The sequence below is a fragment of the Pristiophorus japonicus genome, chromosome 1 (assembly GCF_044704955.1).
Source record: "Pristiophorus japonicus isolate sPriJap1 chromosome 1, sPriJap1.hap1, whole genome shotgun sequence".
NCBI lineage: Eukaryota > Metazoa > Chordata > Chondrichthyes > Pristiophoridae > Pristiophorus > Pristiophorus japonicus.
This window is the reverse complement of record NC_091977.1, coordinates 485,571,565-485,585,047: the sequence shown is the minus strand read 5'-3', so window position 1 is coordinate 485,585,047 and position 13,483 is coordinate 485,571,565. Positions and strand designations below refer to the sequence as shown.

Below are 13,483 nucleotides of genomic sequence, written 5' to 3'. Positions count from 1 at the left end.
AACCTTACTACTATTATTTAGAGCCTTGATGAGACCACACCTGGAATACTGTGTACAGTTTTAATCTTCTTACCTAAGGAAGGATATACTCATCCAAGAGGGAGTGCAACGAAGGTTCTGATTTCTGGGACGAGGGGATTATGAGGAGGGATTGAGTAGACTGGGCCTTTATTCCCTCGAGTTTAGAAGAATGAGAGGTGTTCTCATTAAAACATATACACACCTTAAAAGGCTTGACAGGGTAGAAGCTGGGAGGATGTTTCCCCCGGCTGGGGAGTCTAGAACTAGGGGGCATCATCTCAGAATAAGGGATCATTTAGGACTGAGATGAGGAAAAATTTCTTCATTCAAAGGGTGGTGAATTATTGGATTCCTCTACCCCAGAGAGCTGCTGAGGCTCAGTTGTTGAGTATATTCAAGACAAAGATTGGAAGATTTTTGGATATTAAGGGAATCGAGGGATATAGGGATAGGGCGGGAAATTGGAGTTAAGGTAGAAGATCAGCCATGATCTTATTGAATGGCAGAGCAGGATTGAGGAGCTGAATAGCCTATTCTTGCTCCTAATTCCTATATTCTTATGTTTACTGCAAAAACAACACAAATATTTAGGGGTTGGCACCTCTAAATAAAGATGGATGTAAAAATTACAATCACTTTTTCTTCTTATACTTGGTGTGCCCTCTGCTAAAATCTCTGTTCCAGCCCAAAAATGTATCCATTGCTACAGTGAGGAAAAAATTATTGATGCGGTTCCTTTAAACCAATGAAATGTTGAAAATACAGAGTAAGTGGTGCTCACCTCTAAACTGTTTATTTTTCCTGATCCTACAGAAGCATAACAAGAAATGCTAACTTTTTCTTCGTAATTATATTCCATCCAATTCTATCAAGTTGTAATTATGAGTTGTCCTGTGCGAAAATGCTATATTTTCCCTTTTTCCTACCTCTACAGCTTTCCTTAGTTCAATTCCATTTTTAGAGCAATAGTTACATATGTATCTGCTTCAATCTAATCATATTATGGGAACAGAAATTCTCTTACTCCCTAACAATGTAATGGTGATAGATTCTGTGCTGTTTTAAACCTTAATTCACCCCAGTGTCTCACACAGGGTGGTCCCAACCACTGTAGGACAATCTTCACGCTAAAAGTGATCTGACCAGCCACGCTTACTATGATTCTTAGTGATGAGAGACCAAAGAATGTTGCAGAATGGTTTATTAATTTTACAAAAAGTAGTCAGGAGGTAACAATCCCCAATGGTTAGTTTAGTTGGGACCACCGTACTCTTCAATAGTCTGAAAGGAAAAGAAAACATTACATTAGGGCTTGGAATGTTGCTCTGAGAACCATTAAGGTGTCACCTATAAAACAAAAATGTGCAATGGCAAATGGCTAGGAGAGAGCTGCAAGGCAGTTACCAACTAGTTTAGGTAAGAACATAACAATTTTTAGGAAAAGACCCATTCGTTTCTCAGAAATTAAGTCATGAGTTGATAACGTAATTCAAGTATCTGCAATGTGTACCATCTATAAGATGCACTGCAGCAATTCGCCAAGGCTTCTTCGACAGCACCTCCCAAACCCGCGACCTCTACCACCTAGAAGGTCAGCAAGTACATGGGAACACTATCACCTCCAAGTTACACAGCATCCTGACTTGGAATTGTATCGTCATTCCTTCATCGTCGCTGGGTCAAAATGCTGGCCCTTCCTCCCTAACAGCACTGTGGGAGTATCTTCACCACACGGACTGCAGCAGTTCAAGAAGGCAGCTCACCACCAACTGCTCAAGGACAATCAGTGATGGGCAATAAAAGTTATTCTTTCCAGTGACATCCACATTAAAGGAACGAATAAAAAAGAATGAACTCAGGCTGGAACTGTAAAAGCACAAGAGCAATATAAATTTGAAGCTAAACTGATATGTTGGAAACCGTTAAGTATTTTAGTTGTCATAAGGGATTCAATTTTTGAAACCATGAAACCTGGATGAAGGGCCATGATCAACAGTGTAGGATATTACCAAGTTGGAGAGCTAATGAAGTAAATCAAGTCATGGTGAGTTAATGTCAGGATTGTGTTTTAAAAGACTGGGGCCCGAACTTGCTGGCCTTACCGGCCACTGCTATCGGCTGCCGCCGAGTTTTCTGGGCGGTCTCCACTTGGTGCCATTTTCATGGAGTTCTCCCGCTGGCAGGAGGGGAGTACCGCTGGGAACCGCCCACTGATGGCTGCTGGCGAGCAAGTCGCGTAAGTGACCTCCCGCCCGCAAAGCTGCCATATTGGTGCGGGCGAGAGTCGACAGCAGGGCGAAGGACCGCTCCGTGAAGGCAAGTCTAACCCCAACGGAAAGTATGAATACCAGCAAAAAAAGGTTAGTAAACTTCTGTTATTCATTTTTTTTCCAGCGAATCAGGGGGATGGGCTCCCCTGAAGGTGTTCAAGTGGTTATTTCTTTTTGTGTTCATTTTAATTTTTATGCGTTCCCCCCTCCCTGGGTCCAACTCAATCCTCGGCGGCACTTTGATGAGGGTTGCATTTGCCGCCGAGATTGGGAGCTCCCGCCAGCTGCCGCCCAGATTCAGGGCGTAAGTCGATATTTTGCTGCCGGGCGGTACTGGCAGATCTTTTAGAAGAATCTTCCTGCCAAAGTACCACCCGGTCTCTCAGTGCTCCTTTGGGTGGCACTTGGACGGGCCTTGGCTTTCACCAAGTTCGGGTCCTGTAAATTGAAGGAAAAGCTATGAAATTGGTCACTGACTATCGTGTAAAATGGGTGATTGCGAATCGGCAGCCTGTTTTACACCCCACATGATTTTCTTTGCCCTTAAAGCATTTCTGTTTTTATTTTTCATGAACTATCCAGGCTGGTGGGTCTGTGTACAACTTATTCTTCATTGTGTGCCAAGCCAAGTGGCAGATGGACCACTCTTGACATGGTACTTTAAGAACTAGCAGCTCCAGAACTCCCTCTGCTACCAAGCCACAGTCCTGCAGTTATTGCTAAATTTTTCTGTTGCCAAAAAGTATAGCAATTAATCTCCCAGTCTACCCTTTGCACTTGCTGGAGGTGTTGTCACATATCATTGTTGAAATGAACCCAAACATCATGAAATGATATAAAATGGGCTGCCATTGCACAAATTGCCAGATTTATTGAATTCAATTTCAACTCACAACTCCTAGGCTGCCAGTCCAGTACCATAGCCACAGCCCTACCATGAGATACACAATTATTCACTCTTATTTGAGATATTAACATGAAGATACAAGAAAACATACCTGGTTAATCCAGTCAATGAAGGATGAGACCTCTGTAAAAACAGTGGGCTTGTGGTATGTGTTGCATATTGATGCGGCAAAGCTAGCAACGCCAAACACTTGCCAAGTACCATCAACGTTACAGTTCAGAGGCCCACCAGAATCTCCCTGAAAACAACATGAGAGGTGCAATGAGAACATTTGCAACAGTACTGTCACCAGTTTAATATTTAAGTATTGTTGTGTATGAAGAAAGAGTCAGACTGAACACTGTGAGCTCAAAGTAAAGTGTGACCTTAGTCTTTTATTGCAAGTCTCCAGAGTGCCTCTCCAACCTGTGAAGCCTCCTTAAATACCTGTGCTCCCAAGGGATTATGGGATCCTCTGGTGGCTGTACAGAGTAAATACAAGTCCACATATAGAACAAGTATCATTCCCTGCAACAGCAGGCTCTGCTCTATAACATCTTAATATCATCTGCACATCTACTCAGTGGGTCTGAATCTACCAGGAAAAGATGGAGACTTCATAATGTAAAGGATAGGAAGAGGAATAGTAGGGGTTACAGGGAAAGAGTAAGGAAATTGGCTTCGAGTGGATAGCTCCAGTGTGGAGTTTGTACTGAACAGGAACGATGGGACAAATGGCCACCTTCTCTACTGAAATGTCTCTGATTCTATGAACTTCTATGATAAGGGTTCGATTCCCTAGGCAAATGCTACTGAGTGCAATTAAGGTCCCATTTTCTTGTGTCTCTTCCTCCATCACTGGTGATCATAGATCTGTCACTAGTGGTTACAGGCCTGTCACTGGGAGTTACAAGTTGTCATTAATAGTTATGGACACTACAGACCCATCATTGTTACAGGTCTCTCACTGGTGGTTACGAGCCTGTCATTGAGTCTTACGCCCATTTTCTTATGCCTCCCGTGCCCCCACCCCACCCCTGTCACTAGTGGTTACAGGCCTGACATTGTTGATAATGGCCCAATGCTACATTACAGATCCATTACTGAGTTATGGGCCTGTCACTGATGGTTACAGGCCTACACGTGATTATGAGCCCATTACTGACAGTGGCAGAAGCAATTGGAATGAAATGAATTAAGAGTATCAAACAACAATGAAATGTATTGGATAAATTACTGGCTATTGGGTGAAAGGAATAAACCAAACAAGCTGAGGGTCCTTCTTCATCTAAGCTTATCTTGTGCACTTGTGAAGTTTAATGTTTTTCTTCTGAGTGCGGTATGTCAAAAAAGAGGAAATAGGACAGAGTAGACTTACAATTAAAAATAAAATACAGCAGTGTTCAAAAATAAATGGCTTTACCTGACATCCGGCCAAGTAGCCGTCACCACCAGCACACACCATTTTCTCACCAGCATAATAGTCCCAGTACTCTCGAGTTGCACATTTTTTATGGCCTACAATTGGGAGGAGCGCTTGCAGCAAAACAGGAGATGGATAGCCTGCAGCTGTAAGGAATTGGGCAAGGCAGTAAAAGAAAAGCATCAAAATAATTAATCAAACCCAACACCAAGGTCATTAGCTTGGTCATCTTGAGCAAGTAGGTTTACACCAACTGAAGCAGCAACTGAACCCAAAAAGAAGCTCCAGCAATAATAATGTTAAAGGGCCAGATCAAAAACATGGATCGTTCAACTGTATATAAAACACAGACTAATTGAATTCATTAAAGTGTTAAAAGGATTTGATAGGGTAGATACGGAGAAACCATGTCCTCAGGTGGGTGAGTCCAGAATCTTAAAATTAGTGCTCGGCCATTCAAGAGCAAAATCAGGAAGCACTTTTACACACAAAGGGTAGTAGAAATTAGGAACTCTTTCCCCAAATTGCTGTGGTTGCTGGGACAACTGGAGTTTTCAAAACTAAGAGAGATAGATTTTTGTTAGGTAAGGGTGTCAAGGGATATGGAGGAAAGGCAGGAAAATGGAGTTCAGGTGCAAATCAGTCATGATCTAATTCAATGGCGGAGCAGGCCCAAGGGGCTGCATGCCTATTCCTGGTTCTAATGTTACTTTGGGTCCCTACACTCAATGCCATGAAATACACGGAACTCCATACTTTATGGGATATAGCTGTTAATGGTCTGCCAGACTGGACAGATTACATACCCTTTGAGGCAAAAACTCACCAATCTCCAGCTATATACCATTACTTAAGAGAAGATACCTCATCCTGAGAAGAACCAATAAACCCAAAACGATCAGTCCAATGTTTGATGGTTTTCTCCTTTTTAAGGAAATAAATATAATACACTTTGTTGACCATCTTTTTTACAGATGTTTGTTGGAATATTTGACCGTCAACTGCAAAGTCATATCATCGTATATATTGGCCCACATTAATACAAAGGTAGGATAATAAAACAAAGTGTTCACAAATTACATAAGTCTAACATACTAAGATCATCATCATCATCATCATAGGCAGTCCCTCGGAATCAAGGAAGACTTGCTTCCACTCCTGAAGTGAGTTCTTTGGTGGCTGAACAGTCCAATGCGAGAGCCACAGACTCTGTCACAGGTAGGACAGATAGTCATTGGGAAAGGGGTGGGCGGGACTAGTTTGCCACACGCTCTTTCCGTTGCCAGTTCTTGATTTCTGCATGCTCTCAGCATTGAGACTCGAGATGCTCAGTGCCCTCGCGGATGCAATTCCTCCACTTAGGGCAGTCTTGGGCCAGGGACTCCCAGGTGTCAGTGGGGATGTCGCACTTTATCAGGGAGGCTTTGAGGGTGTCCTTGTAGCGTTTCCGCTGCCCACCTTTGGCTCATTTGCCGTGAAGGAGCTCCGAGTAGAGCACTTGCTTTGGGAGTCTCGGGTCTGGCAAGCGAACTATGTGGCCTGCCCAGCAGAGCTGATCGAGTGTGGTCAGTGCTTCAATGCTGGGGATGTTGGCCTGGATGAGGACGCTGATGTTGGTGCGCCTATCCTCCCAGGGGATTTGTAGGATCTTGCGGAGACATCGCTGGTGATATTTTTCTCCAGCAACTTGAGGTGTCTGCTGTACATGGTCCATGTCTCTGAGCCATACAGGAGGGTGGGTATTACTACAGCCCTGTAGACCATGAGCTTGGTGGCAGTGACACTAAGATACTGCTAAATGGCACACAAGCATATACCTCAACAGCAAGAAGATGTCTCAAATTCCACCTTACACAAGATATAGAATACTTGATGGGATAGAGAAGCTAAACCAGGAACTTTCAGATACAGCAGGGTAGCAGCCTAGGAGGGCACAGCGTCAGGTTTGTGAAGGGAACATTTAGGACAGTTTCCAGGAAATATTTATTTACGCAGAGGGTGATCAGGAGCTGGAATGGCATGCCAGGAAAGATGGTCAAAGCTAGGACACTAGACTAATTCAGAAACACTACTAGAACTGCAATGGAAAGATGGTAGGGTTGGTATTCTGGAAGGATGTGATCAAATTATTGAGGGACTTTCATCAGAACCTATCTTGTTCTGGGTCTGTTGAAGAGCACAGACAATGACCCTTGGTGAAGGTGCATGGAGTGTGTCTACTTACACTACATGCAAGGTTGAACTGTGCTTCAGTGCATCGTGGATGTGAAGGAGACTGGGGCAGAGGTTGGTATTGTGGCAGTATCCAGCAGCTCTAACCTCCAGGATAACTGAAGAATGTCCCAGGATACAAGAGACTGGGATGACCACTGGTACAGATAGATGAAGTATTTACTGGTAAGAGTAAGACATTATTTGAAGTATAGATTGCCTAATTTTTGCCCAGCTTCAGTCATAATAACAATATGGGCTGGAGGCATTTAATCCACTTGTTTAAATGATCACTACCTCTACTGTCTATATATTTCCTTATGTTGTGAAGCACTTTAATTGCACTATATAAATGCAACTTGTTATTTTTATGCAAACAAACAGAAAAAGGGTAGCCAAGTATTTTTCTGCAGACACTGTCCTTAACATTGAGGTTACTGTGTTGTGCCATGGTTTACAGTGCACCAGTATGTCATTTGATGCTGAAACCAATTGCAGCAGGCCTACTTGCTAACACAAGTGAGCCTGGGAAACAAACATAGACTGCCCCATGGCCTCATGGTTACTGCATAAGATAAAAGTTCACGGAGTTGGGGGTAATATATTAGCATGGATAGAAGATTGGCTAACTAACAGAAAACAGAAAGTCAGGATAAATGGGTCATTTTTCGGTTGGCAAACAGTAACTAGTGGGGTGCTGCAGGGATCGGTGCTCGGGCCTCAACCATTTCCAATTTATATTAATGATTTGGATGAAGGGACCGAGTGTAATATAGCTAAGTTTGCTGATGATATAAAGATGGGTGGGAGAGCAAATTGTGAGGAGGACACAAGAAATCTGCAAAGGGATATAGACAGGCTAAGTAAGTGGGCAAAAAATTGGTAGATGGAGTATAATGTGGGAAAATGTGAGGTTATCCACTTTGGCAGAAAAAATAGAAAAGCAAATTATAATTTAAATGGAGAAAAATTGCAAAGTGTTGCAGTACAGAGGGACTTGGGGGGTTCTTGTGCATGAAACATAAAAAGTTAGTATGCAGGTACAGCAAGTAATCAGGAAGGCAAATGGAATGTTGGCCTTTATTACAAGGGGGATAGTGTATAAAAGCAGAGAAGTCCTGTTACAACTGTACACAGTATTGGTAACAGCACCAATACAGTCATCAATGTAGCGGAAAAATTGGTAAGGGAGGGGACCCGAGTAGGACTGGAACAAAGAATGTTCTCACATATCCCACGAAAAGGCAGGCAGAGCTAGGATCCATACGGGTTCCCATAGCAACTCCTTTTATTTGAACAAAGTGAGTGGAGTCAAAGGAAAAGTTGTTCAATGTGATAATAAGTTCAGCCAGGTGGAGGTAGGTGGTGGATGGGGACTGGTTGGGTCTCTGTTCAAGGAAGAAGTGAAACGCCCTCAGGCCATCCTGGTGGGGGTTGGAGATGTAGAGGCATTAGATGTCCATGGTGAAAAAGAGAAGGTTAGGGCCAGGAAATTGGAATCTGTTAAAGTTACGGAGGGCGTCGGAAGAGTCGCGGATGTAGGTAGGAAGAGACTGGACAAGAGGAGAAAAAATAGAGTCAAGATAGGAAGAAATCTGATTTATCCACTGCAATTCCCTGATGCCTCTTTAAGGCATTTTGTATTGCTGATGGTTTCGTACCTGAACAGATTGAAAATCATGCCTTTGCCTGGTTACACTGAGGGGCAGGTCAGGCCCATAGACCATAGCGTGCAAAGCTTTGTTGTACTTACATTCAGTCAGTCCCCATCCAGTGATATAACAGGGAAAATTATCAGGAAGGATTCGACCAGGTGATGGAAGATTAGCAGTCTGCACATATTGGTTAATAATAACTGGCTCTAGCAGTTGAATCAATGCGATATCGTTCCTGCAACAAGAGAAAGGACACAGAATAAAGCACTGGATAGTCAAAAAGGTCCTCCCCAAACTTATCCTGTTAGTGCTCATGGGGATATGTCTAGACTGAGATGATTCATTAATGTACCAGCCACAAGTTGCTGCTGGGTTAAGGGATGTTTGAGGCAAACAGCGGCGGTTGAGTAGTGAGGAATGAATTATTGATGGATATTCTGAATTTTATGTGTTGACCTTTGGTGATCCGTGGAGTATTTAGGCAAAGAAAGATTTGCATTAATATAGGGTTTATTTTAGTCTTTACCACCTGGTGTTGAGCATCGCCTGGATGGAGCACAGAGAAGAACATCTTATGGGGAGGATTGCATGCCCCTTACTGACCCTATTGGATTTTCTTTCCATTAATTTCAATGGAGGAAAAACCAGGCAGGTGTGGAATCATACTCCGCAAATCTTTCCTTCCAGGCAGTGCTTAAAGCCCAGGCGGTAAAGAGGAAAAAGTACCTTTGTGTCGCTCAGAGACTTTTCAAAGAACTTCATGTGCAATTAATTATTTTGAAGTGCAGTGACCACTGTTATGTGAGGCTTTGTTAGGAACGTGAAATGTTATAATATTACTGTTCCTCAAGAATGAATTCACACAGAGTCAAACGCTTATTATGTGTTAAATTAACCGGAACATACTAACAACCAACAGCTGATGTCACACAGGGTGCTGTTGGAGAAGAATAATCCGTTGCAGCCAGCTGAGCACAGCTTTACACCTTCTGATCTCTTCTCCCTTTGTGATCATGATCTCACTTCTTTTATACTATTTCTAAGCTGTTCTAATCCATAGCCTTTCACATACATAACTCTTTATCCACTTTCGGTACCATCCCATATCAAAATGTCTTACGTCTGGATATTCCCAAAGTTGCACACAAAGGGCTAATATTTTGGTTAGAAAGGCCTGAGAATAGAACTGAGTCTCCAGTTGTGGGTAATGCGAATCTAAATGTAAACATGTGCCAGCTGCCCTTAGAGACTGCTGTAATAATCTTTGGTACAGATACACTGTCAGTCTTTCAATGTTATGGTTTTTAAACTACAGAAATAATCTAAGAAAATGGAATATAACTAACTAAGTGTAAAATAGTTTCCTTTACTATTTCTCAATCTTCATTATACAGTTATACAGGGTATTGGTGAGGCCACACCTAGAATACTGCGTGCAGTTTTGATTTCCATATTGACGAAAGGATATACTTGCTTTGGAGGCAGTTCAGAGAAGGTTCACTCGGTTGATTCCGGAGATAAGGGCGTTGACTTATGAGGGAAAGGTTGAGTAGGTTGGGCCTCTACTCTTTGGAATTCAGAAGAATGAGAGGTGACAAGGTGGATGCAGAGAGAATGTTTCCACTGATGGGGGAGACTAGAACTAGGGGGCATAATCTTAGAATAAGGGGCCGACCATTTAAAACTGAGATAAGAAGAAATGTATTTTCTCAGAGGGTTGTAAATCTGTGGAATTCGCTGCCTCAGAGAGATGTGGAAGCTTGAATAAATTTAAGACAGAGATAGACAGTTTCTTAACCGATATGGGAATAAGGAGTTATGGGGAGCAGGCAGGGAAGTGGAGCTGAGTCCATGATCAGATCAGCCATGATCTTATTGAATGGCGGAGCAGACTTGAGGGGCCATATGGCCTACTCCTGCTCCTATTTCTTATGTTCATATGTTTCTATGTTCATCTCTAACTGCTTCTCTCAGAGCATTGGGTTGCAAGTGCGATCTGCAGTGGAGCGTATTTTGTATGATGTCTGGAGGGAGCATGTTTGATGAGCTGACAGGCCCTTTCTTATTCCATGCTTTTTTAGATTCTGGTTCAAACGCTCCTGATATTATAGCCTATTGTTAAGAAGCAAGAGAAGCATTTCTCCACTTCCTCTGAAAAGCAAATAACTATAAGAAAGCTCAAATATCTTCAGACCATAAATAAATTGTGCTGGAAAAGGAACATCAGCATGCTCTGCATATCTTTACACCTCCCTTTAGCCAGCCAAGAGTAACTTTCAAAACACCTTATTTTGGGTTACTCTAGGTACCTAGGAGGGTATATGTTGCTTCTTCCACCTAGAAAACAGTTGGAGATTTTCAGATTTAACCTGAGTAATGTTAAAGCAAGATTACCATTATAAAGGTGGTGTAATGTGTTACTATAATGGACATAATCTAAATGGTATTGGGACATTCCACGAGACAAAAGCCAAACTATCTTAGTTATGGAAGACTCACCTGGACTCTTGAAAAGGGAAGGGGTTCTTGAGAAACTAGTTATCTGGTAGAGCTAAAGAACTACAAAAATCTGGAACTCTCTCTCAAATCTGGAATGCTCTCCCCCAAAAGGTTATGGATGCTGTGTCAATTGAAACTTTCAAGACTGAGATTGATAAATTTTGTTAGGATATCAAAGATATGGAGCAAAGGTGGGTAAATGGGGTTGAGGTATATATCAGCCATGATCTACTTGAATGGAGGAATGGGATTGAGGAACTGAATGGCCCACTCCTGCTCCTATGTTCCTATATTCCTATAGACCTTTACATCATAAATGAAGACCATTTGGCCTATCGTGTCTATTCCAATTCTTTCCTAGAGCAATCAAAATCTAAACCTATTGCCCTATAGTCTCTCCACAGACCTGCATCTTCCTTTAGTCCAATTATTTATTGTTCTAACCCTTAAAAGATGCAATGGTGTTTGCCTCAACTATCTACTGTGGCAAAATACCCCTTGCTCTAACAACTCTCTACATAAAAAAGTTTCTCCTAATCTTCTCCTCACTCTTTTAGTGACACATTTTAATTGATGGCTCCTTGTCACTGACTACCCAACCAGAGGAAATAATCTTTCCCTATTCACCCTGGTAATTGGCACTGGTGGCTCTTGATTTGATTCATAACTCTTTAGGATATCTTTGCAAACAGACCAGGACTTTCCTCCTCTTTTCCCCTTAGCCCTTCATCCTTCAGGACTGAGTTTTCTTCTGTGCAATAGTGTGAGCATATATGGTTGTAAATTGTAATTGCCTGTAATGTGTTGTAACTAATATTACTGGTTGTACAGATGAGCTCTGTTCTGTTGGTAGGAGGCAAAATAGAATTATTGGGGACCATTTTAACTTTTGGTTTTAGTGCAAAATGGGTGAAATTGGATCGGCCACCCACTTTGCACCATTCCTGATTTTCCTTGCATTGATTTCATGATGGAAAGGAAAATCAGGGTGGTGTATAATGGGCGGCTAATTTGACATTGCTTGTTTTACAACATCACACAAAGTTAAAGTAACAGCCATTATGCTGTGTGCTTCATTATCCATTGCTTTCTGTAATAATGTCAGAAAGTATTTCTTTATAGACATGACTAAAAATGGTTTTCTGCCGAGCTAGGGTGAGTCGAGCCGTTGTGAACCTTATTTTTCAAATTTGCCCGTTATTTTTTAAATGTTCGCAACTTCCGTTAGCTTCCGGTGGCATCCGGTTCATTGTCAGGAGTCACTCCGTTTCTTTATATAGAGAGTAATCAACAGCTCAAATAGATAGCTAGGATGGATGGGTCAGGCCAGTACACTGAACTCATTTAAAACACAGCTGGATGCTGTACTGGGAAGCCAGTACGCTGGTATTCCAGAAGAATAGGTTCAACTGGACTGAACTGATTGTTACATTTCTTTTCTCGTGCATTGAAATGAGTAAGGAGCTCTGGCCTGTGAGGTAGAACATTCAGTGAGATGGAGCCAGGACCCTCAAGACACTAAATGAAGAGTCTATTGCAGAACACAATCAGGGTTGAAAAGAGTAGGAGAGAAGCAAGATAAATCATAACGTTGTTGGTTATGTAACATGAAGCTTGACTACATTACTAGAAGACTGAGGGAGATAAGTAGTTTCACAGTTTGGTTATCCTGGGAAAGGCCATGGTAATACAACTATTTGGAGACTCCTCCCTCTCTTACAAAGTACAAAGAAAAATGAGTGTTTAAATTATAGATAAAATAATCCTTTATCTGAGAAATGAATTACCCATTAGCGAAATTGTTCCTTATCCAGCCTTTATGTATGATAATGTTAACAGCATGTCTGTAATACTCAGTCCCATCATTCACATCTAGGTTGTGTTCGCCAAGAGCCACACGGTAGAATGCTCCATCTTCACTGGGGAAAGAAATAGTGAGAAGCATTATGACCGCTGAGAAACTGATGTCCCCACAACAAATTCATCCCGCATTCATCAAAAATTGGTTCGCGAAAGAAGAGAGCAAAATATGTACCCTGAACAATAGCAGTCAACTTTATTCCCCTCTCATCTTACATAAGCATCAACAAGTTCGCAATAGTCAGCCTGTTGGGTGGGCCACATCGTCCGCATGCCCAACACGAAACTCCAAAAGCAAGCGCTCTACTCAGAACTCCTACACGACAACCGAGCCTCAGGTGGGCAGAGGAACATTTCAAGGACACTTTCAAGGAAATCATGCTTGACAAATCTTCTGGAATTTTTTGAGGATGTAACTAGTAGAGTGGACAGGGGAGAACCAGTGGATGTGGTGTATTTGGACTTTCAAAAGGCGTTTGACAAGGTCCCACACAAGAGATTGTTGTGCAAAATCAAAGCACATGGTATTGGGGGTAATGACGTGGATAGAGAACTGGTTGGCAGACAGGAAGCAGAGAGTCGGGATTAACGGGTCCTTTTCAGAAAGGCAGGCAGTGACTATGGAGTGCCACAGGGCTCAGTGCTGGGACCCCAGCTC

General features: G+C 42.3%; 1 protein-coding gene across 1 annotated transcript in view; it reads right to left on the bottom strand.

Annotated features, from left to right (window-relative positions):
- Nucleotides 1–1,215: 1,215 nt before the first annotated feature.
- LOC139260248 (chymotrypsin-like elastase family member 1) overlaps nt 1,216–13,483 on the bottom strand; it is a 41,099-nt gene continuing 28,831 nt past the window's right edge. Inside the window, exons 4-8 of the mRNA XM_070876590.1 lie at nt 12,753–12,884; nt 8,565–8,701; nt 4,601–4,746; nt 3,290–3,436; nt 1,216–1,302 (exon numbers count right to left, since the gene is read on the bottom strand). Coding sequence (XP_070732691.1) covers nt 1,273–1,302; nt 3,290–3,436; nt 4,601–4,746; nt 8,565–8,701; nt 12,753–12,884 — 592 coding nt within the window. The 3' untranslated portion in view covers nt 1,216–1,272. The remainder of the gene's footprint in view (nt 1,303–3,289; nt 3,437–4,600; nt 4,747–8,564; nt 8,702–12,752; nt 12,885–13,483) is intronic.